The sequence below is a fragment of the Schistocerca serialis genome, chromosome 7 (genome assembly GCF_023864345.2).
Source record: "Schistocerca serialis cubense isolate TAMUIC-IGC-003099 chromosome 7, iqSchSeri2.2, whole genome shotgun sequence".
Classification (NCBI taxonomy): Eukaryota; Metazoa; Arthropoda; class Insecta; order Orthoptera; family Acrididae; genus Schistocerca; species Schistocerca serialis.
In genome coordinates, this window is record NC_064644.1 from 264,238,699 (window position 1) to 264,251,985 (window position 13,287).

Consider the following 13,287-nt stretch of genomic DNA (forward strand, 5'->3'; position numbering starts at 1 on the left):
TTGCTGCACCGTTGCATCGTCTCCGCTGTAAGAATGTTCCGTTTGTGTGGTCAGCTGATTGCCAATCAGCCTTTCAGCAGCTTAAAGAGGCTTTATTGAATGATCGTTGTCTGGTCCATTACGACCCTAACAAGCCTCTGGTGTTAGCTTGTGATGCCTCTTCTTTCGGCCTCGGTGCTGTGTTGTCTCACCGAGTCGGTAACACCGAACGTCCTATTGCGTTCGCATCTAAATTGCTAAACAAAGCTCAGTGTAATTATAGCCAATTGGACAAGGAAGCGTTGGCTATTGTGTTCGGTGTCACAAAATTCCATCACTACCTCTATGGTAGACCATTCTATTTAGTAACAGATCACAAGCCCCTGACGTCACTGTTTCATCCGTCTAAACCAGTTCCTCAGCGGACAGCTCAGAGACTACAACGTTGGGCTCTTTTGTTATCACAATACCAGTATGAGATACTGTATCGCCCTACAGCTCAGCATGCAAACGCTGCCGCGCTTTCTAGATTGCCGATTGCTGCAGATGATGTCTTCGATTCCTCTGACGACTCTTGCCATCAGATTGACGCTGATGAGCATCAATCCCTCCGGTATTTTCTGATTGATTATCGTCAGGTGGCACGTGAGACAGCTACAGATCCTCATCTGAGTTTACTAGTACGTTTTGTTCAACGTGGTTGGCCGTCCAAGGCAAAGGACTTATCGGATCCTGTGGTTCGTCGCTATTATCCGCAACGTCATCTGTTGTCTGTTTCGCACGGAGTTTTGCTGTTACGCACTGAGAATGACCAGCTTCGTGTAGTGGTTCCCCAAGTGCTCCAATCCAAGGTCCTCGCCTTGTTGCATCAAGGTCATTGGGGAGTGGTCCGCACCAAGCAGCTTGCCCGCCGTCATTGTACATGGATCGGCATTGATAAGCAGATTACGCAGATGTCTACAGATTGTTCGACGTGTGCCGAACACCAAGCTGCTCCGCCTCAACGCTATTTTGAGTGGGCACGCCCTGCCGGTCCCTGGCAGCGAGTACATATTGATTTCGCTGGTCCATATTGGAATTCTCGTTGGCTCATCGTGATAGATGCATTTAGTAATTTTCCGTTTGTTGTGCCCATGCAGTCTACAACGTCTGCACAAACTATACAGGCATTGACTTCAATTTTTTGTATTGAGGGTCTTCCAGAAGTTTTAGTGTCTGACAATGGTCCACAATTTACCTCTGCTGAATTTGCAAGTTTTTGTTCTGCCAATGGCATTCGCCATGTTCTTACTCCGCCGTTCCACCCTCAATCGAATGGTGCAGCGGAACGTTTTGTACGCACATTCAAGGATCATATGGACCGCCTTCGTGCTACGCACTCTCGTCAGCAGGCCCTCATCCCGTTCCTGTCGTCGTACCGGACCACGCCACGCGACGGCCCTTCGCCTGCGGAGCTTCTCCACGGCCGTCGTCATCGCACCCTACTACGGTTGTTGCACCCCCCGGATCGACCCGCCGCTTCTGAGCATCGCACGCGTTTTCAGCGCAACGACGCCGTTTTTTTCAGAGTTTATCATGGTCGCCGTCGTTGGGAACGTGGAACCGTGATACGTGTCCAGGGTCGCGGTTTTTATACTGTTCAAGGTGCTACTGGGGTGCACAGGAGGCATCAGACCCAGTTGCGCCGCGCTGGCCGCCCGGATTCTGCCACTCGTTCTTTGTCCACAGATTTGGTCCGCGGCGGGTTCCGGCCGCGCCTTCCGACTTCGCTGCCGCCCCCAGGGCAGCAGCAGCAGCAGCCGTCGCCGCTACCACGCCGACAGCCCGTCCCGTTGATGCCTCCCGCGCAGCTTCATTCGGGAGCGCCCCAGATGGTCGCTCCGGCGCCTGCAGTCCCTCTTCAGTCACCACCGCCTTCGGAGCTGATGGACGTCGACCCCTCAGCCGGGCCGCCTTCCCAAGCAGTGGCTGTGCAGCCTGTCCTGCAGCCGCTTTCCTTGGGCACCCCCAAGGAGTCTGACACCGCAGCACCTTGTCCGGCGCCCACTCAGCAGCCGTCGACGCAGCGTCAGGACACGCTGCCTCTCTTCGTGGGTCCCGACACCCCGTCGCGTCCAGTACCAGAAGCTGCGCCCGTGGTCACAGGCGTGCACCCTGACCTCAGTTTTCAGTCGGTGTTTCCCGAGGCCCCGCGCGGCCAATGCTGGGGTGCGGACCGGGGACTGCCACCGACAACAGTCTCCGCGCCGGTCTCTTCTGCTATGCCTGCGGCCAGACCCCTTCCCTGCCGTCGACGCTCGCCACGTCATTATTCAACGATGGTGCGGCGATTTGGGGGGGAGGAGTGTTATATCCTAGCCAGTAATGCCAACCGAGCCCGCTGCCAAAAGGTTGGCAGCATCAAAGTCCGGATGCCGTCCGCATAAGCAGCGCCAGCGATACAGGAAATCGCGGCAAGTCTGCGCGCGCCACCGCTGGCTTCTTAAGCGCTGGAGTCGCGAGCGCTAAGACAGTTCTGTATTCGCCGCTCAGTTGTATACTCGCCACCTAATTGTGTACTTGCTAGTCAGTTGTGTGTTCATCGCAGCAGAGTTGTTGTTTGTCGTCAGCCGACGCTGACCTAGCCGCTCCGACTCGAACTAGTCAGATTTCTGTAGACACGGAGTTCACTATTGTGTTACTGTATCTTTGTTAATAAAGATAAGTACCGACTTTTATTTAATAAGAGTGTTTGGGTTTTCATTTTTCTGTTCACTGTTCCAGCGGACCGGTCGGCCCGCTATTAAAAGTGTGACGGTGACTTCGTAAGCCATTTCTACAGCGAATTGCTTGTCGCTACGAACACCGCCACCAAACTATGGGCACATCAAAAGAATGACAGCAGAGGTAATGGTTTAAATAATTCTAGAATACATGGACTGCATGAATATCATCAGTAACTAACTAAAAATATAATAAGGACAGCACAAATGATCAACACAGCACAGGCAATACGTAACGGAACAGGATACAGCAATACCAGTAAGAAACAGAAGTTATTTCAAGACTGAACATGTTTGAAGAAGACAGGAATGCAACAAAGTCTCTTTGGGAAACATGAATAAATGGCACTTGACTCGGTCAATATTTGATTTGAATTATATTTAAAAAGGTATTCCTGAAAGTTAGTAATCATCTTATTTTGCAAACAACTCATGCAGTTTTATCTTGAAAAGAAAACACTATGATGTGTCTAAGGCATACATATTATAAAAATGTATGTATGTACGTATGTATGTATGTTCTACATCTCCTCCTTCAACCAAACATGCTACACATATTCCTTACTGTCAGGCAATAATCACTGTGGGGATAAAAACCACATACCTACCATAGTTCAAGAGATATGATGTCATAAACACTGAGATGCGTGTAAAACTACAGCATCACGCATGACATTTAAATTCAGTACTCCTTTGGAAGCAACTCTATTTGCAAAATATTTCACAGACAGGATCCACATATGCTGCTTAATGTACCTATACAAATATATCACTGTACAACATATTGTTCAAAAGATATGATGTCATAAACACTGAGATGTGTGAAAAAATGCTGCATCATGGGTGATGTTACAGCTGTAGGTGACAACAGCAACCATTCACAGAACTATGAAGAAGCATTGCTGTAGAGATGTTTGCAAAATCGCACTTTAGACATGCGAAGCAGCTGTGTCCAGCATACAGATATACTGTACTTAAACATTTGTGCATTACAAATTTATTTGTATGACTGTTTCATAATTTCAAAAGTGTTTCTACAAACACTTGGAAACAATTCTTTTGATATTACAGTACAATAATAGTTTTTGTTTCTATAGAAAATTGGAAAAATGAATACTTGGGCAATGCTGAGTTTGTCTGCTGATATCATTACAAAATATGATCCATGGACAAAATAAACAAAAAAACATTTTCATTCTGTGGTTATTTCAAAATGTCAGAATGAAGTAGTGGCTTACATACTTTGAATATGAATATTTCAACAGTACATAAATTCCATAATAGCTTTTAAAACATCACCAACAGCACCAGATAATTTCATATTCTGAGGTTATCCTAGCATGACAGCTCAATTTCTCTGTACAACACTATGCTGATTTACCTAGTCATTTGCATTAGGTGCTACAAGCAGTGATCTTAAATTCAAAACTCTGTCAGGTAGCACTGCTCAAAGTCTATGGCAAACACAACTAGGTGAGTCATCTAAGTGTCCTGCAGAAAAACTAATACTGCTCTGTTGCTATATAAAGACAGAGATCAAAGCCCTGAATAAAAACACCGACAAAAGCATCTTAGACATAAGGCAATAAACATAGGAAAGTTGCTCATGCTACAATACCAATTTTGTGCCACATGCTTGTGAATCAAATACAGTTATTTCTTTTTAGGACACTTATATATTATTCTCACCTTTCTTTTTCTGGTCTTCATTATTCTTCCTCCAAGATTCTAGGAGTTTCAGATCCCTCAGTAATTCCTTTATTTTGGTTGTTGGCAGGTTCTGGTTAACAATGTTCACTGATAATATGTTGCTACTTAATTTTGATACCACACTATGAGTATATGGAATACCATTGTCTAACTTATTTATGTTTCCACTAACAGTTCTACAGCATTCCTGAATGTTATTCTGCACATGTGACACTTCTCCCACGTTAACTGTTTCCTGTTTATTTACAGATGGTGTTGACACATCAAGTGATGAATTCTGTTTAGAGGAGGCACCTGAATTTCCGTTTTGTTTTTGAAACGTGAACACTCCTTTGTCTTTACACATTAAAGTTACATTTAAAGAGCCTGCACTGGTTTTAACTGGTTCTGAACTGTTTACCTCCTTACTGTTTTCACCTGCATCCATGACCTGTGACTCTCTTCTCAGTTCATTGACACGATCCAAACTCTGAGGGTAATGCTTCGCAAAATGCTGTCCAGCTCGGAATGCATCCTAATGAAAATAATAGATAATTTTAATCTCAAACAGGTAAATTTTTTAAGTAACACTATTTATTCAAACATAACAATAAATTGTTTATAGTTACAAATATTGGCATATTATCAATGATTGTCTACAGTAATACACTCCTGGAAATTGAAATAAGAACACCGTGAATTCATTGTCCCAGGAAGGGGAAACTTTATTGACACATTCCTGGGGTCAGATACATCACATGATCACACTGACAGAACCACAGGCACATAGACACAGGCAACAGAGCATGCACAATGTCGGCACTAGTACAGTGTATATCCACCTTTCGCAGCAATGCAGGCTGCTATTCTCCCATGGAGACGATCGTAGAGATGCTGGATGTAGTCCTGTGGAACGGCTTGCCATGCCATTTCCACCTGGCGCCTCAGTTGGACCAGCGTTCGTGCTGGACGTGCAGACCGCGTGAGACGACGCTTCATCCAGTCCCAAACATGCTCAATGGGGGACAGATCTGGAGATCTTGCTGGCCAGGGTAGTTGACTTACACCTTCTAGAGCACGTTGGGTGGCACGGGATACATGCGGACGTGCATTGTCCTGTTGGAACAGCAAGTTCCCTTGCCGGTCTAGGAATGGTAGAACGATGGGTTCGATGACGGTTTGGATGTACCGTGCACTATTCAGTGTCCCCTCGACGATCACCAGTGGTGTATGGCCAGTGTAGGAGATCGCTCCCCACACCATGATGCCGGGTGTTTGCCCTGTGTGCCTCGGTCGTATGCAGTCCTGATTGTGGCGCTCACCTGCACGGCGCCAAACACGCATACGACCATCATTGGCACCAAGGCAGAAGCGACTCTCATCGCTGAAGACGACACGTCTCCATTCGTCCCTCCATTCACGCCTGTCGCGACACCACTGGAGGCGGGCTGCACGATGTTGGGGAGTGAGCGGAAGACAGCCTAACGGTGTGCGGGACCGTAGCCCAGCTTCATGGAGATGGTTGTGAATGGTCCTCGCCGATACCCCAGGAGCAACAGTGTCCCTAATTTGCTGGGAAGTGGCGGTGCAGTCCCCTACGGCACTGCGTAGGATCCTATGGTCTTGGCGTGCATCCGTGCGTCGCTGCGGTCCGGTCCCAGGTCGACGGGCACGTGCACCTTCCGCCGACCACTGGCGACAACATCGATGTACTGTGGAGACCTCACGCCCCACGTGTTGAGCAATTCGGCGGTACGTCCACCCGGCCTCCCGCATACCCACTATATGCCCTCGCTCAAAGTCCGTCAACTGCACATATGGTTCACGTCCACACTGTCGCGGCATGCTACCAGTGTTAAAGACTGCGATGGAGCTCCGTATGCCACGGCAAACTGGCTGACACTGACGGCGGCGGTGCACAAATGCTGCGCAGCTAGCGCCATTCGACGGCCAACACCGCGGTTCCTGGTGTGTCCGCTGTGCCGTGCGTGTGATCATTGCTTGTACAGCCCTTTCGCAGTGTCCGGAGCAAGTATGGTGGGTCTGACACACCGGTGTCAATGTGTTCTTTTTTCCATTTCCAGGAGTGTATTAATGATAAATTTTAATGACAAATTGAGAAAGTACGAACAATGTAGAAATTCTTGAAGACTGTAGCTACTGTAAAAGTAAGAACAGCAGTGATAATTCAGAAAAAGACCAGAAGGACTAACAAAGCAGAAAATTGTTAGGCTGGAACTGTCATTATAGCTACAGAAAAGTCTTGAGATAAAAAAGCCACAGCTAATTCATCAGTCATCCATGCTTAGAAATGATAGAATCAAACGTCAGAAGAATTTAAGGGAAAGTATGAAGCCTTGAGAGCTATATACATAAACACACCTGCATACCCACATAGTTCTATATGACTACAATGTGCCAGCACAGCAGCTTGACTGAAGTGGGGGTTTTGTTGGGGGCAGTGAGTGAGGAGAGAAAGGACTGGGACAGAGGACTGATGAAGACTGGCTGACAGTAGGGAGACAGAGGCAGTAGGCACATGGAGGGGATATTACACTGGCGAGCTCCTTCTGCCCACAGGAAAGGGGGTTGTGCACAATGCAGAATGGAGGAGTGGATTTGGAGGGGAGGTAGTATAGAGGAGAAGGAGAAAGTGGAGAGAAGGGTGTGAGGGCAGGATGTGTGAAGTTAGGGTCATGGGGCACAGGTTGAGATGGGTTCTTCCTCATCTCTTGACCCAATGATAAGTGGTCAAAGCAGGGGAAAATGATAATGTTCAGTTGTCATGGTCCAGGTTGATACTGATGGGGTGCTCCTTTGCAGCTGGTTCCTGGGCATAGTTAGAGGATCAGGAGTGTGTATGGATAGGACATGGGAAATCTGTTTGCAGAATGGGTTTGGAGTTGTGGAGGGGGGGGGGGGGGGGAAGGAGTAATGCTCACCTGTGAAGAGACCTTTAACATATTGAGGGAGGGAATGCTTATCAGTGCAGACTACGTGAGAGATTTTCTTTCATGTGGGAGAGATACCAGCTATAAAAATGCAGATATTGTTGATGGTTAGTAGCCTTAATAAGCACAGAGATTTGGACGAAGCCAGTGGGGAGGTGGAGATCAATTTCCTGGAAGATGGCACGGTCAGCTGAGTAGGGCCAGATGAAGGGATGGGAGAGAAGTTTTTAGGCTTAAGAGGACTGAAGATAGTGTGTCTTGACCCTGGGTCCACATGGCGAAGATCTATTCAATGCAAACATAGAGACAAGAAGTTTGGACTTTGGGAGGATTCACTTTCCAAACCCTTAAATTGTTGTCCGAGGACCCCTTTACAGCTGTCCCATGTGTTTATTTCTGTATTTGCCATGTTTATTTCATGTGTTTACTTTCAGTTTTTCCTTTCTTATCTCTAGTGTTCACTACCCAGTAATATTTGCAACATTCCTCTACAGTGTCTGCTCACACTTACCATTCATAAGGCCACATACATTCCTCCTCCTCCCCCAACAGCAATAGCCTGTCTCAAATGGATTCTGGTCCCATCTATCTATGTCTATTCAAGAAAGTATTCCTATCCATAGGTAATACCCAGTCCCATACATCCTTTCTTAAATGTTGCCTAATCCATGGAATTTTTCCCAATGGCCTTACTGTAAAAATTCCCCTCTCTGGATGTTAAACATCTCTTCACAGTGAACTTCAAATTCTTAGATTTTGCCACTCTCTTAACTTATTACTAGAGAAACAACTCTCTGTGGCACCCATATCCCGGAACCATCTCTGTTTTTTCTGTTCAGGGTCAACTGCCAGTTCCTGGACCAGTCATCCGTGCTTCTTAGGTCTCACTGCATTTCATCACAGTGATGCTGAATTCCTCAAAAATCTACTTTCCATCTCACAATCCCTACAACAGTGGATATACTTCTGTCCACCAGTCCTTCAAACCAAAGCTAACCAAAATCAAACACCAAACATTGCCTCTCTCAGTTCATACCTCTGTCCAACAATGGCTCTCCTCCATTCCCAACTAATCATTCCCTTGTACCTTCCACGAATTCCTTATTTCCAACTTGGCTTTGGCCTCTCTTCCTAGGTTTCTTCCCAACAACAAAAATCTTTTGACGGGGGACAAACAGCTATTCATAACCAGAAGATAGAATCTAATTTAATCATCCTCTCCATGGACAAATGCTTCACCACTGTTGTGATGAACCACAGTGATCACCTGACAGAGCATCCACCAACTTTATGACTCTTTCATCCACAAGTCCTGCTACAGTGATCCCAATCCAGAAGTCCAGCAAAGCCTCCAATCCCCACTCAAAGCTTTAGGTTCATTCCAGAATCCCCACCCCAAATTCATTTTACTCCTCACCCCCAACTATCTCCTGCACACCCATTTTCTACATGCTTCCCAAAATCTAGAAACCTAATCATGCTGGACACCCTATTGTAGCTAGTTCCCTTTGGAAGAATCTCAGCTCTTCTTGACAGACACTTCCAACTCATTGCCCACAGTCTAGTTTGTCATTCCAAAGATACATACCAGTTCCTACACCATCTCTCAACCAAGTCTATAACACTGCCATCTGGATCCCTACTCATCACTGTTAGTGCCATCCCCCTATACACAAACATACCCCATGCTCGTAGCTTTGGCTCTATAAAATATTACCAATCCCAGTCTCCAACCAACTCCAAACCCACCACCTCATTCCTTATACACCTGGCAAACTGCACCCTTATGCTTAACTACTTTTCTTTACAGGGGTAATGCATACAAACAAATTCACAGCATGTTCATGGGTTACCATATAATACCCTGATACGCTAACTTGTTTATCAGTCATCTAGAGGAAACCCACCGCCACCCCGACCATACTATCTGTGGTGTCACCGCCAGACACCACACTTGCTAGGTGGTAGTTTTAAATCGGCCGCGGTCCATTAGTACATGTCGGACCCGCGTGTCGCCACTGTGTGATCGCAGACCGAGCGCCACCACAAGGCAGGTCTCGAGATACGGGATAGCACTCGCCCCAGTTGTACGGACGACTTTGCTAGCGACTACGCTGACGAAGCCTCGCTCCTTTGCCGAGCAGATAATTAGAATAGCCTTCAGCTAAGTCCATGGCTACGACCTAGCAAGGCGCCATTAGCCTTACATAGCAATTGATACTTATCGTATAAAGCATGTCTCATCAAGAACGATGTGTACAACAAGGATGGATTAAAGTTAAGTATTCCAAAAGCTACGTACTTTTCTTTATAGCATTCATTACGTATCCTGTTTCAGACCTCACGCCATCCTTTGTGTGTTTATAGCGTGCATTGCGGTCCCCTCAAATCACACTGTGTCGGCACTTCTGTCGACACATCACTATCCTTCCCCCTCCCTTGCCCCAGCCTCCTCCTTACCCCCACCCAGTTGCCACTCCCATCATGCACTGGTGCTGCTGCTCGCAGTGTGGTTTCAGTTGTCTGAGACAGCAGACGTGTGCAAGTTGCATTTGCGTGTGTGTGTGTGTGTGTGTGTGTGTGTGTATGTGTTGTCTATTGCTGTCACAGGCCTTAATGGCCGAACGCTATAATTGTGTGAATCTTTTTGTTGAGCCTATCGCGACTCAGCATCTCTGCTATATGGTGAGTTGTAATAGCCTGGGAGGTAACTAGACTCACAAGTCAGGACCTGACACTTCGCAAAGTACTATGATAGACATGTTTCTATTGACTGGAACACCTGCTCAAAACTATTGAAGCTGCATTGTGGATCTATTTTTCAGTGCACAAAAAAATTAATGTTAATCAGGGGATACGTCTGCTACATACAGAGTAGTCTGAGAGCTGGTTTTGTGGTCCCCATTACACTCCAATCCCATATTCTCAAGTTACATCAGGCACATTCGATGATGTCAATGATGAAGGCAGTGGCAAGGTATCACATATATTGGGTGGGCAATGGAACCTACATCAATCATGAGGTCCAGACCTGCCAAATGTGTGTGCAAAACCAGTCAGATCTGGCATCTGGTGCAATATATTTCACTATGGCTGCTGACACTCAATCAGCCACAGGATCCTGTAAATATCAATTTTGTAGGCCTGTTCAAGTGGGCCATATGGTACTTGTGGTAGACGCTCTCTCTAACTTCCCATGTGTTGCCTAGGTAACAGCAGCAGTTACAATCTTACAATCTGAAAATCCTTTGCAACCTATATCAGACTCGGAAGTGGAACAGTTGATCAGAATGTTCAAGGGCCATATGAATGTGATGATATTGTTGGCAACTTCTGAGGAAGCCTTGACATGCTTCCTCGCTATACATTGATCCACACCAGTACACAGATGTAGTCTAGCCGAAATGCACTATGTCCTTTTGGATCTCCCACAACCAACCCACCAAGCCCAGTTCTTCCTTCCATTTCTGTACTATTATATGGACCCTTTAGTCTGACTAGCACCTATGGCCATATGCAGGATTCAAATGGCTCTGAGCACTATGCGACTTAACTTCTAAGGTTATCAGTCACCTAGAACTTAGAACTAATTAAACCTAACTAACCTAAGGACATCACACACATCCATGCCCGAGGCAGGATTCAAACCTGCGACCGTAGCGGTCTCGCAGTTCCAGACTGTAGCGCCTAGAACCGCATGGCCATATGCAGGGATGGACTCAAGGAGTCATTACTGGTCATAGGAGGCATCAATTGTTTGAAGGCATGACCGGACAAAAGCACCGTGTGTGTCATCATAATCAATTGTGGCTATGACAACTAAATGAAGTTATGCCCCTAATACAAGCTTGTCTAGTCTCAAATAACCACCTGTGACTGCCACAATAGAGGCGATGCTTCCCAGTTGGCATAGTTTCAGACCACCACTTTCCAGACTTCCACACACTGATCATAGATGTTGCTTGGCTCCACACCTACCAGGGCATTGATGTTGTGCCCCTCCTGTTGATTTACTATGCCAGGACCACCATAGTAACTGACTATTGGAAGGTTATGGAGGTTGAACTGCTGCACTCGGCTCTGAAAGTACAATTGTCACAAGAGAAATAAATCCCTGAGGCCCTGCTCCCAATTTTCACTCTGTCAATGACAAGGATACATATGTCTCCTGGCTACCGACGTTGCTGATCCCAGTTTCACTGCTGCACCTATGGGCTGGTTAAAATGGAGAGGGATCTAATATTCCATCATTCAGAGATATGTAAACCAACTGAGTACAGTGGCAATAGTATCTGTGCACCAGATAGTTCTGCAAGAAGCAGTAATGACTCCAGAAGCAGTGGCAAATGCATTACATGGGGGCAGCTGATGGTGTGCTACAAGAAATAAATTCCTACCTCAGTGACTGGATGGATAATCTTAGTGATGAAGTCTTTATACGCCAATCATAAAATAAAACCGTTTTACTTCTCTTTCTGGAACTGCACTTTGACTTTGGAACTCTGATTCTGTTGTAATTTATGAATCTTCCGGTTTTGTTCACCGGTACTGATTTAAGCTTATGATACTTGTAATAATAACATGACTTTTCAGCCAACAACTTAGTACTGAAGTACTGATCTCAGTTTCCACATGCTACACTATGTGATCAAAAGTTTCTGGACACCACCAAAAACATATGATTTCATATTAGGTGCATTGTGCAGCCACCTACTGCTACATACTCCACATCAGCAACCTCAGCAGTCATTAGACATCATGAGAGAGCAGAATGGGGGTGCTCTGCGGAACTCACGGACTTTGATTGTGGTCAGGTGATTGAGTGTCACTTGTGTCATACGTCTGTACACAAGATTTCCACATTCCTAAACATCCCTAGGTCCACTGTTTCTGATGTGACAGTGAAGTGGAAACGTGAAGGGACACATACAGCACAAAAGCGTACAGGCCTACCTTGTCAGTTGACTGACAGAGACCGCTGGCAGCTGAAGAGAGCCATAATGTGTAACAGGCAGACATCTATCCAGGCCATCACACAGGAATTCCATACTGCATGAGGATCCACTGCAAGTACTGTGACAGTAAGGTGGGAGGTGAGAAAACTTGGATTTCATGGTTGAGCGGCTGCTCATAAGCCGCACATCACACCGGTAAATGCCAAACAACACCTCGCTTGGCGTAAGGAGCGTAAACATCGGATGATTGAAAAGTGGAAAAACATTGTGTGGAGTGATGAATCACGGTACACAATGTGGCGATCCAATGGCAGGGTGTGGGTTGGCAAATGCCTGGGGAACATCATCTGCCAGCATGTGTAGTGCCAACAGTAAAATTCAGAGGCAGTGGTGTTATGGTGTGGTCGTGTTTTTCATGGAGGAGGGTTGCACTCCTTGTTGTTTTGAGTGGCACTATCACAGCACAGGCCTATATTGATGTTTTAAGCACCTTCTTGCTTCCCATTGTTGAAGAGCAATTTGGGGATAGTGATAGAATCTTTCAACATGATCGAGCACCTGTTCGTAGTGCATGGCCTGTGGTGGAGTGGTTACCAACAATGACATACCTGTAATGGACTGGCCTGCACAGAGTCCTGACTTGAATCCTATAGAATATCTTTGGGATGTTTTGGAACGTCGACTTTGTGCCAGGCCTCACTGAACGACGTTGATACCTCTGTCAGTGCAGCACTAAGTGAAGAATGGGCTGCCATTCCCCAAGAAACATTCCAGCACCTGACTGAACATATGACTGTAAGAGTGGAAGCAGTCATCAAGGCTAAGAGTGGGCAGACACCATATTGAATTCCAGCATTACTGATGGAGGGTGCCATAAACTTGTACGTCATTTTCAGCCAGGTGTTCAGGCACTTTTAATCACACAGTATATATGGTTCGCTTCAGTGACCT

The 13,287-nt window shown here is 46.3% G+C and overlaps 1 protein-coding gene across 3 annotated transcripts in view; it reads right to left on the minus strand.

Annotated features, from left to right (window-relative positions):
- The window catches only part of LOC126413337 (protein ABHD18), a 189,263-nt gene that overhangs the window by 83,922 nt on the left and 92,054 nt on the right, over positions 1–13,287 (minus strand). For all 3 annotated transcript variants that reach the window (XR_007575368.1, XR_007575367.1, XM_050083248.1), the window contains one exon: positions 4,431–4,965. Coding sequence is in view for 1 of the 3 variants with exons in the window: in XM_050083248.1 (XP_049939205.1) it covers positions 4,431–4,965 (535 nt within the window). In the remaining 2 variants the exon portion in view is untranslated. The remainder of the gene's footprint in view (positions 1–4,430; positions 4,966–13,287) is intronic.